This window comes from Canis lupus, chromosome 21 (assembly GCF_011100685.1).
Source record: "Canis lupus familiaris isolate Mischka breed German Shepherd chromosome 21, alternate assembly UU_Cfam_GSD_1.0, whole genome shotgun sequence".
Taxonomy (NCBI): Eukaryota; Metazoa; Chordata; class Mammalia; order Carnivora; family Canidae; genus Canis; species Canis lupus.
This window is the reverse complement of record NC_049242.1, coordinates 12651783-12672018: the sequence shown is the minus strand read 5'-3', so window position 1 is coordinate 12672018 and position 20236 is coordinate 12651783. Positions and strand designations below refer to the sequence as shown.

General features: G+C 35.1%; 1 protein-coding gene across 4 annotated transcripts in view; it reads left to right on the top strand.

Moving 5' to 3' along the window:
* TMEM135 (transmembrane protein 135) overlaps positions 1–20236 on the top strand; it is a 286961-nt gene that overhangs the window by 122062 nt on the left and 144663 nt on the right. For all 4 annotated transcript variants that reach the window (XM_038568356.1, XM_038568357.1, XM_038568358.1 and 1 more), the window contains one exon: positions 16773–16838. In XM_038568356.1, the coding sequence (XP_038424284.1) occupies positions 16773–16838 (66 nt within the window). The remainder of the gene's footprint in view (positions 1–16772; positions 16839–20236) is intronic.

Sequence of the window (20236 nt, the reverse complement as noted above, 5' to 3'; positions counted from 1 at the left end):
TCTAGATCTTTGCTCCAGCTGTTTCAACTCTCTGAATGTTCTTTTTTTTTTCTTGTAGGTTTTTGTTATTTGTAATAAGACAGTTTTTAGCAGAGCAAGTATCTATGATTTTTTTGCTACTGAGAGAAAGCTAAGAAAATGCTTTTGATTACTTAGTTACTATCGCATGGTACATTATGTAGGTAATCAGTAACCATTTATTGAAGAAATGAATTATTTTACTTTGGAAATTTCTTTAGATGTTTCAGGATAGTTGATAAACTTTATTTTGTTAACCCTGAGAAAAAAATTACTAGGAAATAATAAGAACTGCTCTCTGTTGCTGGTGGGGTGCAAATTGTTAGTACAACCACTTTGGAAAACAGTTTTGTACTGTTAAATAAACTTGAACATACACATATTCTACAACTCATCAATTCATCCTTAAGAATGGACTAGAGAGATTTTTACTTGTGTGTACCAGGAGAAACCAAAAAGAATGTTTGGAGCAGCATGTTCATACTTATAAAAACTCTGTTAAACTTGGGGATCCACCAGCAGTTGTATAGATAAATAAATTGTATATTCATATCCTGGAATACTAAATGGCATAGAAGCTTTAAGTTGGTTCTGAGAAACTCCAATTAATTATTTCTTCCAAAAAAAAATTATTTCTTCCAAATACTCATGCTGTTTCCTATTTGGAAATTAAGTTGCCTTAAGTTTGGTTTTCTTAGTATTACAGTTTAACATTGTTAATGCCTGAGGCCTTTTTTACATCTTACTTTCTGGTTTTGTAATTTATAACTTCTACTTTCCTTTAAAAAAAAAAAAATCCAAAACCTTATTAGTGGTATGGCCATAGTTGAACAGCAAAGTTTGTACCATTAGGAGAGTTTAGTTTTTGTTTTGCATGCTTTTTACTCTTAAATAGTCATAAATAGTAGAAAACTGTTTATATTCTTTCTTTGGAAAAACTGAGCCCCAACTTAATAAAATATAAATATTTGGGAAACTATTTCATAATTCTCCAGACATCTAGGACCCCAAATATTTAAGAAGTGATAAAGATAAAGATTTTATCTTAACAAATTCTGAGGCAAGTTCTTCACTGGGCTAGATTTATTTGGATACAAGTAGCTGGATACCAAACTACAAGAGAATTAAAATGTAAGTATATTTATTTTTTAAAGGAAATTTCAGGGAGTCTGAAGAATAGGATAGTTCCAGGATTCTGTGATGTCATCAAGAACTCAGGCTATTTAGATCTTTCTGTTTTGCTATCTTTGGTTCATTGGCTTTTTGCTTTTGTACTTTTGTGCAGTAAAGTCCATGATGATGATGATAGTCATGGTGGTGAAGGACATACAATTATTATTCCTATTTTTTGGGGGAGGACTTGGGTAAACGGGTTGGAAATTGGGACACAACTCCTTGGAAGTAATGATCTGTTGATATTTTGCAAATTGTCTGACTGAAGTCCTGACATCATGGAAAAGGAAGGCCTTCCATATTCACACATTTACTTTTTCTCTTTTTGCTCCTTCTTTCCTTATAGTTCTTTTCATGGCCTGTAGAATTAGACTGTGCATCTGGGTATTACGATCATTGTTAATGACTCTGGGTATTCTAATATGGAATGAATAGCTGTTAGATGTTTTTAATGAGTTACATTCAGATTGTCTTCTAACTTAACCCATTTTTTTTTTTTTTTGGTATTTGTTAAATTAATTTGGTTGTATAAAGGGTGCTATTTCTAATCTTTGTGTTTTGTTAGAGTTTTTATTTTATTTTTTAGCTTTGATATATGACCTTCCATTTTCTTCTGTCTTTTTAGGTTGTACATATATACTTTTTAAAAGTAGACTTAATTTTCAGAGTATTTTTAGATTTATAGGAAAAGTGAACAGGAAGTACGGATAGTTGCCATAATCTCCCCTTTCCTTTTTCCTATTAACATCTTGGGTAAGTGTGGCACAATTGTTACAACTGATGAACCTCTAATGATAAATTACTATTAACTAAAACAGTAAAACCTATGGCTTACAGTAGGGTATACACTTTGTATTTTACAGTTCCATGGATTTTGTTGAATGCATCGTATGATGTATCCACCATTACAATATCACAGAGGATAGTTTCACTGTCTTAAAAGTCCCGTGTTCTACGTGTTCTTCAATCCTTGGCAACCACTGATCTTTTCACTGTCCTTACAGTTTTGCCATTTCTAGAATGGAACAGTTGTTGTTCAGTGATTTTAGCCACTATTAGAATGTCATCTGAAAAAAAAAAAGAAAACTTACCTCTTCCTTTCTAATGTGGATGCCTTTTATTTCCTTTCCTTGCATTATTGCACTGGCTCGGATTTGCACTACAATACTGAATGGCAATTGAGCTGATGTCTGCCTTATTCCTGATTTAGGAGAAATATATTCAGTTTTTTCACCTTTAAATATGTTAGCTATAGCTATTTTAGATGCCCTTTTTCCATTTGAGGAAATTCCCTTTTCTTTCTAGTTTTTAAGCAAGTTTTTTATCAGGAATGAATGTTTGATTATGTCAGATGTCTTTCCCATATCTATAGAGATGATCAGTGATTGTCTTTTTCAGTTTAGTATGGTGAATTACACTGCTTGGTGTTTGAGTGTTAAATAAACCTTGCATCCTGGAATAAGCTCCACTTGATGTGTTATTCCTTTTGTAGATTGTTGGATTCAATCTATTCAAATTTTGTTAAGCATATTTATATTTATGTTTATGGGGCATATTTGGTCTACAGTTTCCTTGTAATACCTTTGTTTAGTTTTGCTGTTAGGGTAACACTGCCCTTTTTTGAGTTAAGAAGCATTGCATTCCTCCCTTTTCAAATTTCTGGAAAGGTATGTATAGAATTTGAATTAGTTTCTTCTTAAATGTTGGTATAAATTTACCAATGAAGCCATCTGGACCAGGAATTTCCTTTGTGGGAAAATACATAACTACTTTTTCAATTTCTTGTATAAACATTGGGCTACTTAGGCTGTATTTCTTTCTGTGTGAGCTTTGGTAGTTGTGTCTTCCAAACAGTTTGTCCATTTCATTTATGTTGTTAAATTAATTGGTATAAAATTGTTTATATATTCCCTTATTATCCTTTTAACTTCTGAGAAAGTTATAATATGACTTTAGTCTTGATAATGGTAATTTGTGCTCTCTCTCTCTCTCTCTTTTTTTTTTCCCTCCAAATTATAGTCTGTGTTGGGAAATGTTTTGTATGGGTCTGAAGAGAATGCTTGTTCTGCTTTTTTTTAGTGTAGAGCTCTATAAAAATCAGTTAATTGACAGTATTCTTCCAGGGTCATATCTTTATTGATTTTCTCTCTACTTCTCCATCAGTTATTGAAGGGGATTGTATTTCTGACTGTAGTTGTGGATTTGTCTTATCTGCCCATGTAGTTATCTATATTTTTGACTTGTGTATTTTGAATCTCTCTTTTTAGATTCATAAACATGTAAGTTTGTTACTTCTTCTTGATTAATAGGATTTTTTATTATTAGGAAATGACTTTATCTCTGGTGTTGTATGCCTATTTCTAAAAAAAAAAATCACTGTCAAAGAGGAATGGGATTAACATTGTTGATTTAGTTAAGCCAGAGTTTTATTAAAAAAAAAAAAAAAAAGTGTAAACCTAAAGAAAATCAGCATTTGGGGCATTTGGTTGAGTGTCTGACTCTTGATCTCAGCTCGAGTCTTGATCTCAGGGTCATGAGTTCAAGCTTTACTCTGGGCTCCAGGCTGGGCATGGAGCTTACTTAAAAGAAAAAAGGGGTGCCTGTGTGGCTTAGTTGATTAAGGTTCTAACTCTGGATTTTAGCTCAGGTCTTGATCTCAGGGTCATGAGATCAAGCCTGGCACCAGGCTCCACTCAGGCTTCACTCAGGCTCCACTTGCAGCTCTGCTTCTGGCTCCCTGTGGGGCCCTGTGTGTGTAGGGGGGTCTGCATTGAGCTTTTTTTTTTTTTTTACATTTTTTAAAATTTATTTTTTTTCATTTTTTAAAATTTAAATTCAATTTGTCAACATATAACACCCAGTGCTCATCCGATCAAGTGCCCACCTCACTGCCCATCCCCCAGTTCCCCATCCCCCTACCCACCTCCCCTGCATTAAGCTTTACACTGGGCCTGGAGCCTGTTTAAGATTCTGTCCCCTTCGCCCTTATGCAGGTTCTCTCTCTCTCTCTTTCCCCCATCTAAAAAAAAAAAAAAAAAAAAAAAAAATCAGCATTTGTTAGAACAGAGGAAAGAAGCAAATAAAAGGAGAGGGATGTTGTATAGTTGTCTAATAATTATTTATTACATATACTAAACTTGCCTACTTAAATCTATTTTATATGCTAATTAAATGAAAGGTGAAATTTAGATGTAATTTGAAGTGAAATAGACTCTCAGTTATTATAATATTTGCTATTATCACCCATTTTGTGGTTAAGAACACTAAAGACTGGCTCAACTCTGTTTTTTTTTTTTTAAGATTTTATTTACTTATTCATGAGAGAGAGAGAAGCAGAGACACAGGCAGAGGGAGAAGCAGGCTCCATGCAGGGAGCCTGACATGGGACTCCATCCCAGGTCTCCAGGATCACACCTTGGGCTGAAGGCGGCGCTAAACCACTGAGCCGCTTGGGCTGCCCAACTCTATTGTTTTGAAACAGAATAGAAGTCCAACTCTAAACTTCAGTATTTGGGTTTTTATTTGTTTGTTTATTATCCTTTGTTTTGATTCTAAGAAGATAACATTGTGGTGGGAAAAACCCATGCTTTACATAAGTTTTATTATGTTCAAAGAGAAAAAGCAGAACATAATGTATTACGTTATTTCATCATGTCATATTGGATAGAACATGACAGAACATATATTTACAAAAATACACTCTTTTTTAGAGCCAGATGACTGCTATCGATTTGGAAACAAACCATCTGCTTATTGTTTAAATTCCTGGATAACTTACCAACCCACATCTATAAACAGAAGTAACATTCTTCATAACCTTAGAACCATTGCGAAGGTCCATTGTCTCCATATGTAATGCATATTTCCTGTGTACTGAATGGAAACAGATTATGACATGTATGATGTCTAAAAAGATCAAGTTGATTTCACTAACATGAAAGGCTAATGAGTTATACTTTCAGCATTTAAAATTATTATAATACAGTTTAGGACATATTTGTTCACACTTTGATAAATCATATATCCCCCCCAAACTATCAGTAAATAAGCTCTTACTCATTAGCTGTTTATTCTTGCATTTATTGAACATTTATTGAGTGTTTCTCAAGTACTTAGTGCTAGAGGTTTAGTGATGAGTGAAATAAAACCTACAGACTAGTGAGAATTTTAGATGAATAGGTAATTCCTATAAGAAGTATACAATAACAATTATTTTAAGTATAATACTAAAATAACTATTATTTATGTTAAGTATTATACATTGTTGAAAGAACAGAAAAAAATCAGAGGTTACTCAAGTTTCTGACTAGCAAATGGTGGGTGGAAACACAGGTACATGAACACTCACCTGCAAGTGAAGATGAGATTGGTGATGTTCATTTGTTGATTGCTCAGTTTTTATATGTACTTAGTTAGGTACACCATTATTGGTGGTATGTGTAGAATTTTGCACGGAATGCAGAATTTTCGTAAAAATTTACTATTGGTTCCCTCAGCCTTCCTATGAATGTGACATGCAGACTCTTAGTCTTATTTGCCCTAGATTATTCATGTCTTGAGTTTACTTTGGCAATAGTGTTATCATCAGTTTTCTTCTGCTTTGGTCACCCTTTACCTCTGCCCTCAGTTTGTATATATTTAAGATGAAATCTGTATCTAAAGCATATAAATGCACTATCAAAAAATAATTTCCATCAAGGTAGTATCCAGGTTTTTCCTAATGATTGATCAGAATTAAATTACCAATTAGTTGAGAACAGCTTTGGGGAGGGAAGCAGGTGTGCCTTCTTTTTTAAAAACAGCTTTTTATTTAATGAACTTCACCTGTTTTAAGTACAAGGTTTGATGAGTTTTGATAGATGTTTATAGTCATGTGACTACAACCATGATTAAGATATAGAATGGTTCTCTCTTCCCTAAAAACTTCCTTTGCAGTGAGTTACCTCCTCCCCAGGTCCCAGGCCCCAAGCAATCACTAATCTGCTCTTTGTCACTATAATTTTGGCTTTTCTACAATTCATCTAAATGGACACATGTTTTCATTTCTCTTGGGTAGATACGGAGGGATAGAATTGCTGGGTCTTATGGTAAATGTGTGTTTAACTTTATAGGAAACTGCCCAGCCGTTTTTTAAAGTGATGATACCATTTGTATTTCTACCAGTAATGTGAGAGTTCCAGTAGCTCCGTATTCCCACTGTAACTTGGTATTGTCATTCTTTTTACTTTTAGTCATCTGGTGCATATGCTGTGATACCTCATTGTAGTTTTAGTTTGCATTTCCCTAAGGATTATGATGTTGAACATTTTTTTTATTGGCTTTTTGCCCATTCACATATATATATGTCTGTGTGTGCATGTATTATGTATATGTGTGTATATCTTTTTTCTTTTTTGATGATAATCTTTTGATCATTTAACATTTTTTGGTTGTGTCTTGTTTCTGAGTTGTAAGTTATATATTCTGAATGAAGTGCTTTGCTTTATTAAATATATATATGCAGATATTTTATGTGATTCTGTGGTTTGCTTTTTCATTTTCTTTTTAAAGATTTTATTTACTTATTTGTGAGAGAAACAGAGAGGCAGAGACATAGGCAGAGGGAGAAGCAACCCCGGGATCATGCCCTGAGTTGAAGGCAGACGCTCAACCACTGAGCCACCCAGGTGTCCCACTTTTTCATTTTCTCAGTCCAGTTTTCAAAGAGCAAAAGGCTTTTAATTTTGATGAAGCATGATTTATCAGTGTATCATTATCTGATGCTGATTAACAAACCACTTAAAATTTAGTGGCTAAAAATGATAGTGGTATTTATTTTTCATGAATCTGCAGTTTGGAAAGGGCTCACCCAGAATAGAATAATTTCTGCTCTACTGGACGTGGCTGGTGCAACTTAAAAGCTAAGGGCTGGAGTCATCTAAAGATTGACACACGAATGACATCTGGGCTTGGAGTACTTGAAGAGCCATATGTCAAAGTAGCTAGGACAGCTCTATTTCTATATAGTTTTTCTAGTATCATAGCTTCAAGGTATTTGGACTTTTTTTTTTAAAGATTTTATTTATCATGGGGAGGGGGTGTGCAGAGACATAGGCAGAGGGAGAAGCCGACTCCTCACAGGAGCCTGATATGGGGCTTGATCCCTGGACCCAGGACTTCTTCTACGCTGGCTCAGAGTTCCAAAGGCACATATACAAAGTGAGAACATTATCCCAGAGCCGTTTTGCCTTTTATGATTTAGCCTGAAAATCAGCATCACTTCTACCTCATTAAGTTTTAGTTACAAAGGTATTTATTTTCAAAGGTCCCAGGTCCCAGGGGAGGGAACAAATGAAATATGTAGGAGAATGGATGTCACATTTTAAGAAGCCTGTCCCCTTCTTAAAGGATGTGTAGGATATATATTGGTGTGGCTATCTTTGGACAGTCCAATCTGCCATAATGAGTTTTTTCTTTAATGTTTTATTATTTTTCTTCTTATGCAACTTACTTTTGCTTAAATCAAGTGTTTTCAATTGATTTTTGGTGTTTTCTTTTAGAACTTTTATGGTTTAAGCACCAACATTTAAGTCTGTATTCCATTCTGAATTAGTTTTTGTGTATGGAGTGTGGTTTGGGTCAAGGCTCATCTATTTCTGTTTGGAAAGTCAATTGTTCTATCTCCATTGGTTGAAAAGACTACTTTCTCCTCTGGTCTTGTTTTTTGTTTGCCACCTTTTTTCTTCTTTTTCTTCTTTTCTTGGATACCTTGGATTATATTTTTTACTGTTCCATTTAAATTTGTATATTGGCTTTTTGGCCATATCTCTATGCATTAGTTTTTAGTAGTTCCGTTAGTGATTATAATGTACATGCTTAATTTCTCACCATCTACTTAGATTGGTGTTTTACCATTTCTGGTAAAATGAAGAAGGTTTCAACTCCTTAATCTCCCCTTCTTCTTCTTCTTCTTCTTCTTCTTCTTCTTCTTTTTTTTTTTTAAGATTTTATTTATTTATGAGAGACACACAGAGAGAGAGAGAGACAGACAGAGATACAGGCAGAGGGAGAATCAGGCTCCATGCAGGGAGCTGGACATGGGACTCCATCCCAGGTCTCCAGGATCAGGTCCTGGACTGAAGGTGGTGCTAAACCGCTGAGCCACCCGGGCTGCCCTTAATCTCCCCTTCTTGTGTGATAGTGCTCATATCTATTACATCTACATATATTGGAAACTCCATCAGACATAATTTTTACAAGTCTTACATATTTTAAAGATCTTAAAAGAAGAAATAGAAGTTTTTACATTTACTCATGTGAAATATAAGCTTTTACATTTGCTCAGGTCTTAACCATTTCTGTTGCTTCTCTTCATTCATACAGTTTAATGTTTCTCTGTACGATTATTTCTCTTCAACCTACAGAAATGTCTTTAGCATTTCCTTTAGAACACTTCTGTTGGCAACAGATTCTCTATGTGTCTTTAATATGAGACTGTATTTTGCTTTCATTCCTGAAGGATGTTTTTGCTGGATATAGAATTCTGGGTTGATAGGGGTTTCTTTTTTGTTCCAAAACTTTAAAGATGTTCTCTTTCTCATTTTTATGGTTTCTGATGGCAAACTCATTACCATTCTAATAGTTGTTCTACTATGTGTAATAAGTATGGATACTTTTCTGGGGAGCTATTTTCATGATTTAAAAAACAATATGTAGATCTCAGTATTTTGTTTATGATGTGTCTAGATAGGATTTTATTTGAATTTATCTTACTTGGGGATCGTTGACTTTCTTGAATCTGTAAATGTACACCTTTTACCAAATTTGGGAAGTTTACAGACATTATGTCTTCAAATATTTTCTCAATATTAATCTGTCCTCTTTCTGGATCTCTGGAAGAACAAGTACAGTATCTTTTGCTATTCTCCCACAAATGTCTGGGACTCTGTTAATTTTTCTTTTCCTATCTTTTTTTCTTTCTGTTATGTAGAATGGATAAGTTTTATAAATTCATCCTTAAGTTTACCTTTTCTTTCTTATCTCCACCCTGTTGGAGAGCCTTCATTCACTGAATTTTTAATTTTATGAATCATATTTTTAAGTTTCAAACTTTCCATTTTAAAAATAGTTTCTACTTTTATGCTGAGAACTTCTTTCCATTTATCTCATGAAACGTAGTAGGTGCTTTCTAGGCTTTGTCTTGTAATTTCAACCTCTGTCTTTCCTTTGAGAGGTGGTCATGATTTTTTGTTCTTTGCAGGTCGAGTAATTTTGGATTGATTCCGGCTGTTTTGAATATCATGTTGTAAAACTGTGGGTCCTATTAAAATCTTCTGGAGAATATTGATTTGTTGTTGTTGCTGTCGTTGTTGTTAGGAGTAAGCAGTCAACTTGTCAGGTTCATGCTACAAATTCTGTCTCCTCTTCAGTGGACAAAAGGTCTAATGTCCACTGCTCCATGGGCAGTAGTTCTAAGTAGTTATGTATTCAGTATCTTTCCTGTGATGCTTTGGGTCCGTCCTGTGTGCTGCTCATGGGGCATGCTAACATCTGTGTGTTATTTTAACTGTAGTTCTGCTCATGAAGCCTTTGTTTTGCTGCTTGAGTCTGTTCAGGATTTCTGCAGATTTGGGGTGAGCTCGGACTTGTATCAACTCAAACATGGATTTAGTTAGAGGATCTTCCTTTTCTATTTTTTTTTTTTTAAGATTTTATTTATTTATTCATGAGAAACACGCAGAGAGAGGCAGAGACATAGGCAGTGGGAGAAGCAGGCTCCATGCAGGGAGCCCGATATGGGACTTGATCCCGGGACTCTAGGATCACGCCCTGGGCTGAAGGCAGGTGCTAAACCACTGAGCCACCCGGGCTGCCCGGATCTTCCTTTTCTAACTCTTCCTTTCTGGGATTACTCTGTTCTCACTGGGCCTTTTCCTGGTCTTACGTCCAGAAGGACAGGGTTTTTCTCAAGAGTTATAGCTGCTTACACCACTGTCGCAGCTGCACACACCCAATAGGGCCTGCTTTTGGGACAAAGTGGCTAGAGGAGAGAGTGAAAAATATAATGGATATTTTTCCTTTCTTCTTGACACTATAGGAGGAGAAGACCCCTTTCCATATGCCTTTGGCTAGAAAAACCGAATTTCTTTTCCAGTGTTAACTACCTGTACTCCTGCTGCTTCATTTTATAACTGGTGGCTTGTTTTGGGGCCAGAGTCAAGAGAAAACAAAGACAACACCCCCCCCCCCCCCCAAACAGCCAGGGATTAATTCCCTATACATTCAGTGGCTCACTTGGGTCCCCTTTTCCCCATTTTCTGGGAAAAGATAGTATGTTTTCTCACAGAGGTTTTGGTGCCTGTGCAGTACATGGAGCAGTGCAGAGGCCCTGGAGTTAGGAACTGTGATCAGTGAGCTGGGAAAGGCTTAGGCTGTAGGCGGGAAGGAGTGAGAATGGTTTGGGGACATCACAAAGATCTTGATTGCTATGCTAATATAATAGTTTGCGTATTTTGAAGACATTAAGGTTGTATCATGCATTGCTTTTTTTGTGAGAAGCAAGATAGCTAATGCTCAGTTTTCCTATTTTTTGTTTTATATTTTTATCATAAGAAGGAAAACACCTGGTGCTTGTAAACCTCAGTGTTTAAATCTTTTTTCTGCTATGGCTAGGATACACATCTGGGGAATAAATTTTGTGTATGATTTCTGAAGGCTTTTGCTAAATTAATCTTGAAATAATATAAGTTTTCTGTTTTCTGGTTATCCTGTCAAGAATTTTAGCATAAATAAATGACCATCTGGGGTAATGTGCTAATTGTGGTTGACTGTTTTATATAGCGCATTTTTAATTGCCCTCTGATATGGTTTTTTAAAAAATATTCATTTATTTATTATGTATGATAGACAGAGAGAGAGAGAGAGAGAGGCAGAGACACAGGAGGAGGGAGAAGCAGGCTCCATGCCAGGAGCCTGACGCGGAACTCGATCCTGGGACTCCAGTATCGCGCCCTGGGCCAAAGGCAGGCGCTAAACCACTGAGCCACCCAGGGATTCCCCATCTGATATGGTTTTTAATTGTGTTTTAAATTGCAATTGATGACTGATTTTTAAGGTAGAATTGGCATTCTGGATTTCCTTTGAGATATTAATAACAAAATGATCATTTATTGAGCACATAAAAGTTTTCCTTCAGTTATGTACCATTGTTATCCTTATTTTGCTAATGATGAAGTTGAGCTCAAAGAAGTGAAGTTGTGCTTGTCCAAGACCACAGGTCTTACAAATGGCAAAGCTAGAATTTGAACTCAACAATCTTTTTCTAAAGCCTGCTTTTCTTAATCTTTATGCTTATTGTTATACATTCAACAACCTGGGAATAAATAAATAAAAGATTGAATTCATGCCCTCCAGGCCCTCTCCGTTTAGTTGGTGAACCAGCACAACAGAGAGACATTCATAGAATAATAAGTGCCGCGACTCTTTGACATAGATTTTTGTTCTTTAGATTCACAGCTGTGATTAAGACTCATTCATATTTGGTCTTTCATTAGTTCAATTCTTAATAAATCGATGCACTGAAGTCTTACTATAGTATGATGCTTTAAAGTTATTATACTGCTTTTCAAGTGTATTAAGTGTATATTTCTTCTTAATTTTACTTCATTTGTATTGGTTTATTGAATGAAAAATTATTAGACCGTAAGAGCCTCAGTCTCTATTGAATTTTGGTTATCTTCACTTTAGGTGCTACTCAGTATAGTACTGCTTGTGTTATAGCATTTTACATTGTTCCAAAATTTTGTTTAAAATCTGTTTTATTTTTTAGTATAACAAAAATTGTTACTTTTTTCTTTTCCTTTCTATTATTATCAAACAGTATGTGTGTATATATACATATACAAAATAAAGATGCAGAGATAATAGAATGTTAAAAAGTAAGGAAAAAGGAAAAAAAGCCAGAGACTACTGCTGTTACCAACTCATTATAAATCCTGGAACTTTTTTGATTTCTACACATATTCAGACAAACACAAGGACTCAACCCAGAACTTTGCATTTACTGCATCTAGATTTCGTGTCTCCTAAGTGTTTTTTATCTAACACTCTTTTAAAATAGGTTTCCTTGGTGACCTATTTTTAAAAAGGACCTATAGATGATTTTTACCCTGCCACTGACAGAAAATGTTTAATGAATATTTTTGTAGTAGTCATTTTAGTCATTATCAAAACTCAAGGAGAGGGAAATTTCAATGAAGAATTTGCTGGTGGTCAAATTATACATGCTAAGAGTTAGCCCTGTGTCTCATTGGTTTTTGGCACTTGTTAGACATTGTTTGAGTACAAGTAAATTAAAAGAAATCTCTTTAGTAGAGGTCAAAAGAATGTTCTACACTTCAGTGCTTCCCTATAGAATCAAAAGAAGCTGAGCTGAATTGACAGAGTGCCGTGAGAATGATACATCCTTGAAAATGTTGGTAGGAAGAGCTGATGAAGTAAATCAATTTAGTTGGAAACAAAAGATTGAATTTGGTATTTTTATTCTACTGGAGAAAGTGCAGGATAAAGAATTAGATCTTCAGACTACTTTGGGTTTTTGAGGCACAAAAAAACAAATAGTTTGATCTTGTTTTAGAGAAGTTGTTGTACACTTTATCCCAAGCTGCCTCTGCCTGTCACCTTTTGCTCCTCATATATATATATATATATACATATACATATATATACACATATATATATGTGTATATATATATATATATATAGTAACTAGCCTGACCTACATGAGTACTGTTAATCACATAGATTAAATGAGGAGATGTAATTTAATGTATATATCACTAAGAATAGAAAAAATACAAGTACATCATTGGTGAGAAATTTTTTCCTTCAACAAGTTTCTGTAAATAGATCTTTCAACATCTAGTTTTATATGCTTTAGTAAAATCATTTGTCATAGCAAAGTCATTCATTTATAATGTTTTTTTTTTTGTGTGTGTGTGTGTACGTATGTGAATAACCCCTTTCCTTTTCCATCAATGGCTGAGTTTAACTTTCTCAGTGAATTATGTATTGGAATTATATTCATATCATGCTGCAGTCACAAAATTTAGCAGCATTTACTCTAAAAAGATTTTTTATTTTCTAACTTAGCATGTAGATAGCACCCCCTTTTTCTGGTGTGTGTGTGTGTAGGGGTGTTCCATAGATTGGTTTCCTCATTTAGAAAATGTTAGAAAAATTTTGCTTTTGTGTATAAATTATATGCTATATTTTACCAGTAAGGTTGAATTAAAAGTGGTTTTTTTTTTTTTTTTTAAGATTTTATTTATTTACTCATAGAGACACACAGAGAGAATGAGAGGCCGAGACACAAGCAGGCTCCACCCAGAGAGCCTGACACGGGACTCATCCAGGGTCTCCAGGATCACACCCTGGGCTGCAGCTGCAGCGCTAAACTTCTGCACCACCGGGGCGGCCCAAAAGTTTTTATTTTTTAATTCATATCCTGTCTAGGGTTGTTCACTTTTATTTGATAATTTCTAAACTGTCATCTTCTTAGCTTTCTAATTCTGTAACTGTGTAGATTTGTAATAACAGTGATTTGTGATTTTCAGCTTTAGCAGCCATTCCCTCCTGTTTTGCTTTTACAATATATACTCTCACCCCCATCATTGTTACAAGTCAGTATCTTTGTCTTTCTTTGGGCCCTTCCTGTAGTTTAGAGACAGAGAGGGGTAGTGGGAGGGTGAAGAGCAGAGGATGGAGAGGGAAAGCATTTCCTTGTGTTTGTGCCTTCTCCCTTTTAGCACAGCTGACAGATTGCTGTGTGCTCTTGATCCTGTCTTCCACAGGATCCATTTTCTTCCCCATGTCTGAACTTCTTCCACCTGACTGACTACTACTTAGCCACTAGATACTTGTTCAAGTTTCTTTCATCCTAAAAGTGTACTGTCTTCCATTTTCTCAGCTCTGTTCTCTCTACCAACAACTCGTTCTCGTTTCTTACATTTATTGTCAAACTTTTTTTTTTTTTAAGATTTTATTTATTTATTCCTGAGAGACACACACACACACACACACACAGAGGCAGAGACACAGGCAGAGGGAGAAGCAGGCTCCATGCAGGGAGCCCGATGTGGGACTCGATCCTAGGACTCCAGGATCAAGCCCTGAGCCAAAGGCAGACGCTTAACCGCTGAGCAACTCAGCCGTCCCTATTGTCAAACTTTTTGAATGAGTTTGCTTACACTGTTTAATTTCATATCCTTTTATTCAGTCCTTGACTGTATTCTTAAAAGCACCACTCTACTGACATTGTAAAGTATTTGACCTCTTTGCAAAAGTGGACACTTGCTTTACTTTAAGTCAACTTTTACAAGTTAAAGTTTTAAAGATTTTATTTTTTTTATTCACGAGAGATACAGTGAGAGAGGTAGAAACAAAGTGAGAGGGAGAAGCAGGCTCCCTACTGGGAGCACGATACAGGACTCGATCCCAGGACTCTGGGATCATGCCCTGAGCTAAAGGCAGACACTCAACTACTCTGCCACCCAGGTGCCTCTAAAACAAAGTTTTGATGAAGGATTTATATGTGGTGTAAACATTTAAATAGTGTGCTGCGAAGCTGATGGATGAAGAGTAGTGCTCTTCTCTTCTGATGCCTAATTGCCACAACCCAGAGGCAACAGCTTGCAACCTTTTATGTATTTCTTCTGTCATTTACTCCCACGTATCTAAATTAACACATTTACACTGCTGTTTATATCACACCGATCACACTAAGTTCATACATGGACATCCGTTTTATTTCAGTCTCCTCCAGGTTTCCATCCCTTCCCCCATTTGGATTTCTTTAGATGTGCATTCAGTTTTTACATCTAGAATCGTCTTTTTTGGTTGTTTTTTTTTGGGAGTTACTCATTATTAACATTTATATTTTGTAGAGTATCCATTGAATTCTAGTTTCTATTAGTGAGGGTTGGAAATTTGTTCCTCTTGTGCCAGGTTAAAAATAAGAAGCACATATCAAACAGATGAACTTGCATCCTCTCTTTTCCCAGCTGTACTCTCCTGAAACCTTTTTTCTTTTGGCCTCACTGGCTATCTTGCTCGTCTTTGTCCATACCAAGTATGATCTTTCCTATTGGCCTTTGTGTTTCTATTCCCTTCTGACTGGAATACCTTCTCGTGGACTGAATGCTTTTGTCATCTGCAAATTCATGTCAGAACTCTATGCCTCAGGGTGATGATGTCAGGAGATGGGGCTTTTGGGTAATTCAGATTAGATGAGGAGCCTTTACCTTCACCAGTGGGATTAGTGCCATTACTGAGACTGGGGATAGGGAAAGAGCTTGCTTCTTTTTGCTCCCAGCCATCCAGGAACTAGGAACTAGGAAGCAGGTCCTCAGCAGGCATTGAGTTATCAAGCTTTTAGCTTTTTTTTCTCTTCTAAGAGTTTTATAGTTTTAGCTCTTATATTTAGGCCTTTGATGTCTTTTGAGTTAATTTTTGTATGTGGTAAAAGGTAAGGGTCCAACTTTATTCTTTTGCATGTGGACATTTTCTTTCAAAGATTGTTGTTTCTCCCCATTGGATGGTTTTGGGATGGTTTTGGTACCCTTATTGAAGATCATTATGCCATGTATGCAAAGATTTATTTTGGGGCTTTCTATTTCATTGACTTATATGTTTGTCTGTGACACTACTACACTGATTATCATAGCTTTGAAATAAGTTTTGGAATCAGGAATTGTGAGTTTTCTAACTTTTTTCCTCTTTTTCAAGATTGTTTTGGCTGTATGTAGTCTTTTGGGTTCTGTATGAATTTTAGGATGAATTTTTGTATTTATGTAAAAAAGTCATTGGGATTCTGGTAGGATTCACATTGACCCCATGGGTAGTTTTTGGTGGTATTGACTTCTTAACAGTTGTCTTCCAGTCATAAACACAGGATGTTTTCCCATTTATTTATGTTCTTCAGTCTCTTTTAGCTGTGTGTGCAGTTTTCAGTGAATAAGTCTTTTGTTTCTTTGGTTAAGCTTATTTGTAATTGTTAATTTCCTTTTAGAACTGTTCATTGTTAGTGTATAGTTCATTGTATAGTGTATAGTGTATAGTGTATAGCACTTAACTCTTTTGGGGTGTTTTACATATGGAATCATTGAATTACTTCATCTTCTGTCAGTATTTCAGTAGCAGCCAAGTGAATTTGGATTGAACTTAAATGGAAACTAAAAATCAGAATGAATGATAATTTCTGAATTGAATCCAAGTACGAGCTTTTCACTTAATCTTTGTTAATCAAACTAAGGTTTAAACTTATCTAAGTGTACTAATTTGAAATTCTATAAACCTGGATGATTGCCAGCAGATCAAAATAAGCTTTGAAACAATTCTGTTTAAGCTCTTGATAGCATTAAAAGGTTCTGAAAGGATATTTCTGAAGTATAATGTAGATCATTTAGCTCTTATTGTGCTTTATTGATGCTTCTCTAGAAGTTGCTGGAAATGTAATAGTAATGAATGTTTTTTACAGTTTGGATGTGGGATATACAGTTGAGTACAGATTATAAATGATATTTTTTGCTTTTTTTAATTCACAGGCTACAGAAACACTGTTTAGAATGGGAGTAGCAAGAGGAACCATCACAACATTAAGAAATGGAGAAGTAAGATGAGAATTTTAACATAAATATTATTTTATTTCATAGTATCCAGTTTTTAAAACATAAACATGGTGAATTCTGTGATACTGTATACTACAAATTGAGAAATACATGATGTATGTAATATTGAGTGAATCTGACCTACAAATCTATTTTAGTTTAGTCATACTGGAACCAGATTTTGAGTTGAAAGCAAAGTGCTAAATCTTTTAATATTTGGTTACCAATTGCTTTTACTCTTAAAAGAGAATGACATTTTACTTAATAATAACTTCTGCAAATATATATATATTTTAATGGAAATAATCCTGTACTTTTTCCTTTCTTCTTATCCTGTGTCCTACAGATCTGATAATTCTTAAAATAAAATAATTTGTAATTTTGACATTTATCACAGAGAGAGAGAGAGAACGAGAGAGATAAGAGAAATAAGGTCGGAGGGAGAGAATTGGAATTTAGTGTGTCTGTTTTATAGGTGAGGCTCAATTAAAATACAAATTCTAAGGTGTGACTTTTCTAAATGTTCCTACCAATGCTTTAAAAAAAGCAGCTACTGAAATAAATTTCATTCCAAAATTATTACCAGCCTAATTACCATTCCATTTGCCTTTTCTTTATTCACCTCTCACTAAGACATACTTAGGTTGAGGTTGAATATAATGTCACATTGCCATGTTCCTTTTTCTGTTCTACTAGCAAATACTTAAAGATAAAATATAGTGTTCCTTATTCTAGGATTAAATTTTGTGTTATTTAATGTAATATTTATAATTCATTAACCTAAATATTTAATAGTAAATGTGACTGAATATCTGAGGAGTTAACTGAAATTGTGTTATTGTATGGTTTTTTTTTTTTAAAGATTTTATTTATTTATTCATGAGAGACAGAGAGAGAGGCAGAGACACAGGCAGAGGGAGAAGCAGGCTCCATGCAGGGAACCCGATGTGGGACTCGATCCCGGGTCTCCAGGATCACGCCCTGGGCTGAAGGCGGCGCTAAATCACCGAGCCACCAGGGCTGCCCTATTGTATGATTATAAATTTTATCAATTCATATATATGCCTATTAGGGGAAAATGTACAATCATTTGGAAGTCATATACTCTTAAATGTTGAATTTTATATTGCCAAGGCACTTTGGTATTAACTTGTAATACATATTTTGTCTGTGGAAAAAACTTATCCTTTTGTAGTCTCAACAAACTGCAGTATGTGGTGCATTTTAAGAAAAAAAAAAGCCTAAAAAAAAAAAAAAAAAAAAGAAAAAAAAAAAGCCATTCCCATTAAGTCAGACATATTTGTCTGCCTAGAAAATGTCGAAATGAATTTCAGATTTTTGTAATTGTTATGTATTTTCTTTTGGGGGCAGCAATAAAGTTTTGAACTTTTTATCTTGTAAGAAGGCTGAGAAAATGTATGCAAGACAGTTTTAAAAGTAACCTTTCGAGTATATCAACACATATTGGATATGTACATATTTTATATAATGGAGATGAAGCAGTTAAAGCAGCTGGCTTTGATCCATTTCTAGCCTCAGTTACTGGGGATTCCCACAGATTACTAATCTCACTAAGAGGTATTATATGCATTCTCTGACTTTTAGTTTCCTCTCGTCTCGTTTTGTTCCGTTTCTTTCTTTCTTCTTTAAATTATTTTTATTTATTTATTCATGAGAGACACAGAGAGGCGGAGACACAGGCAGAGGGAGAAGCAGGCTCCCTGTAGTGACCCCGATGTGGGACTCGAACCCAAGACTCCAGGATTATGCCCTGAGCCAAAGGCAGACTCAATCACTGAGCCACCCAGGCAGCCTCATTTTTTAAAAAAATTTATTTCAATACATTAATCAGCCAGTTAATTAATTAATTAATTAACTTGTTTGAGGGAGAGAGAGAGTGCACAAGCGGCGAGGGTGAGGGGAGGGGCAGAGGAAGGGGGAAAAAAACAGACTACTCACTGAGCAGGGAGCCCAGTGTGGGGCTTGAGCCAAAGGTGTCTACCTTAACTGACTGAGCCACCCAGGTGTCCCATGACCTTCAGTTTCTATAATGAGGTTAAAATGGTTAAGATGCACATTTTTTTTCTGTTACGTTTTAAGATATCTGAAAATCAGCGATACCTTGTGGGTACCATTTACTATTTTTCACGTTTTAATATCTCTTAAGTTGTAAGATTCCTTTAAGTCTTTGATATGTTAGATTTGATAATATACGATAATATTTTGTAGTTTAAAAAATGTAGTGACTAGTAAATACTCAGTAAATGGCAGTTAGGAGAGACTACAAAGTAGTTTTAATTTAATTGTTTGACTTGGAAAATAGAGAATTAAGACAAAACAAAACAAAGATATTATTAAATTAAATATGTGTTTATGCAAGTGACATAAATTTTTGGGGATGCCAAGGTAAGTGCTATGGAAATAGATGATATAACATGGTTCTTGGCTTTAGAAGTGCTTACTCTCTGGTTTAGGAAACAATTGCATGAATACCTGGGAAAAAATCTGTCAGGGAGTAGAAAATGCTTAGTTTATGTTGAGTCTGGAAGTAACTAGAGTCCACATTCCACTTGGAATGCGCTAAATTTTAGTATAAAGGCAATAATAGAGAATCCATTTGGGAGTAGGAGAAAAGCTAAAAGGTTAACATTTTAATGGATTATTTAAACAGAAGCTGAAATCACCATATTTATCATATTGGAAAATTTATGAAATGCTCAGGGAGGAGAGGGTAAGCAGTTTCCTTGTCCTAGGGCATTTCAAAAATTGTTCTAGCCCATTACTGTAAAAATTTCTGTTAAGCAGTGATTAAAGAAGTAACCTGTAACAGTGCTATCAAGTAGGAAGAATAAAGACTGGTATATCCAGATTACAAAAAGATCAGACTTAGAGTAAGTTGTTGTCTGGTTGTACAATGATGCTGAATTCTGCTTGTCTACCCTTCCCTGTATTCTGACTCTAAGGCTACATTTTGTCTAGTTATTGGGCATTTTTACTTGGGTGTTTTAAGAAATGTTGAGACCAGAAAACATGGTTCTTCTGTCAGAAAGTAAGGAGATAGTTTTTTTGGGGAGTGCCTGGGTGGCTCAGTTGGTTGGGCATCTGCCTTTGCCTTGGGTCACAATCTCAAAGTCCTGATGAGATCAAGCTCCACTTCAGGCTGTCTGTTCAGCAGGGAGTCTACTTCTCTGTCTCACTCTGTGCTTGCTCTCTCTCTTTTTCTCTGTTAAATAAATAAACTTTAAAAAAAGGTTTTGTTTCTTTTTTTGGCCTATATAGCATTTAAGAAGATAGTTTTTGAAGGAATTCAAAATTGACTACAAGTTACAGTGAATCATTAGAAGATTTAAGCAAAAGAGTGACACATTTATCTTTGTAAAATCTTAAGGGAGCAATTATTA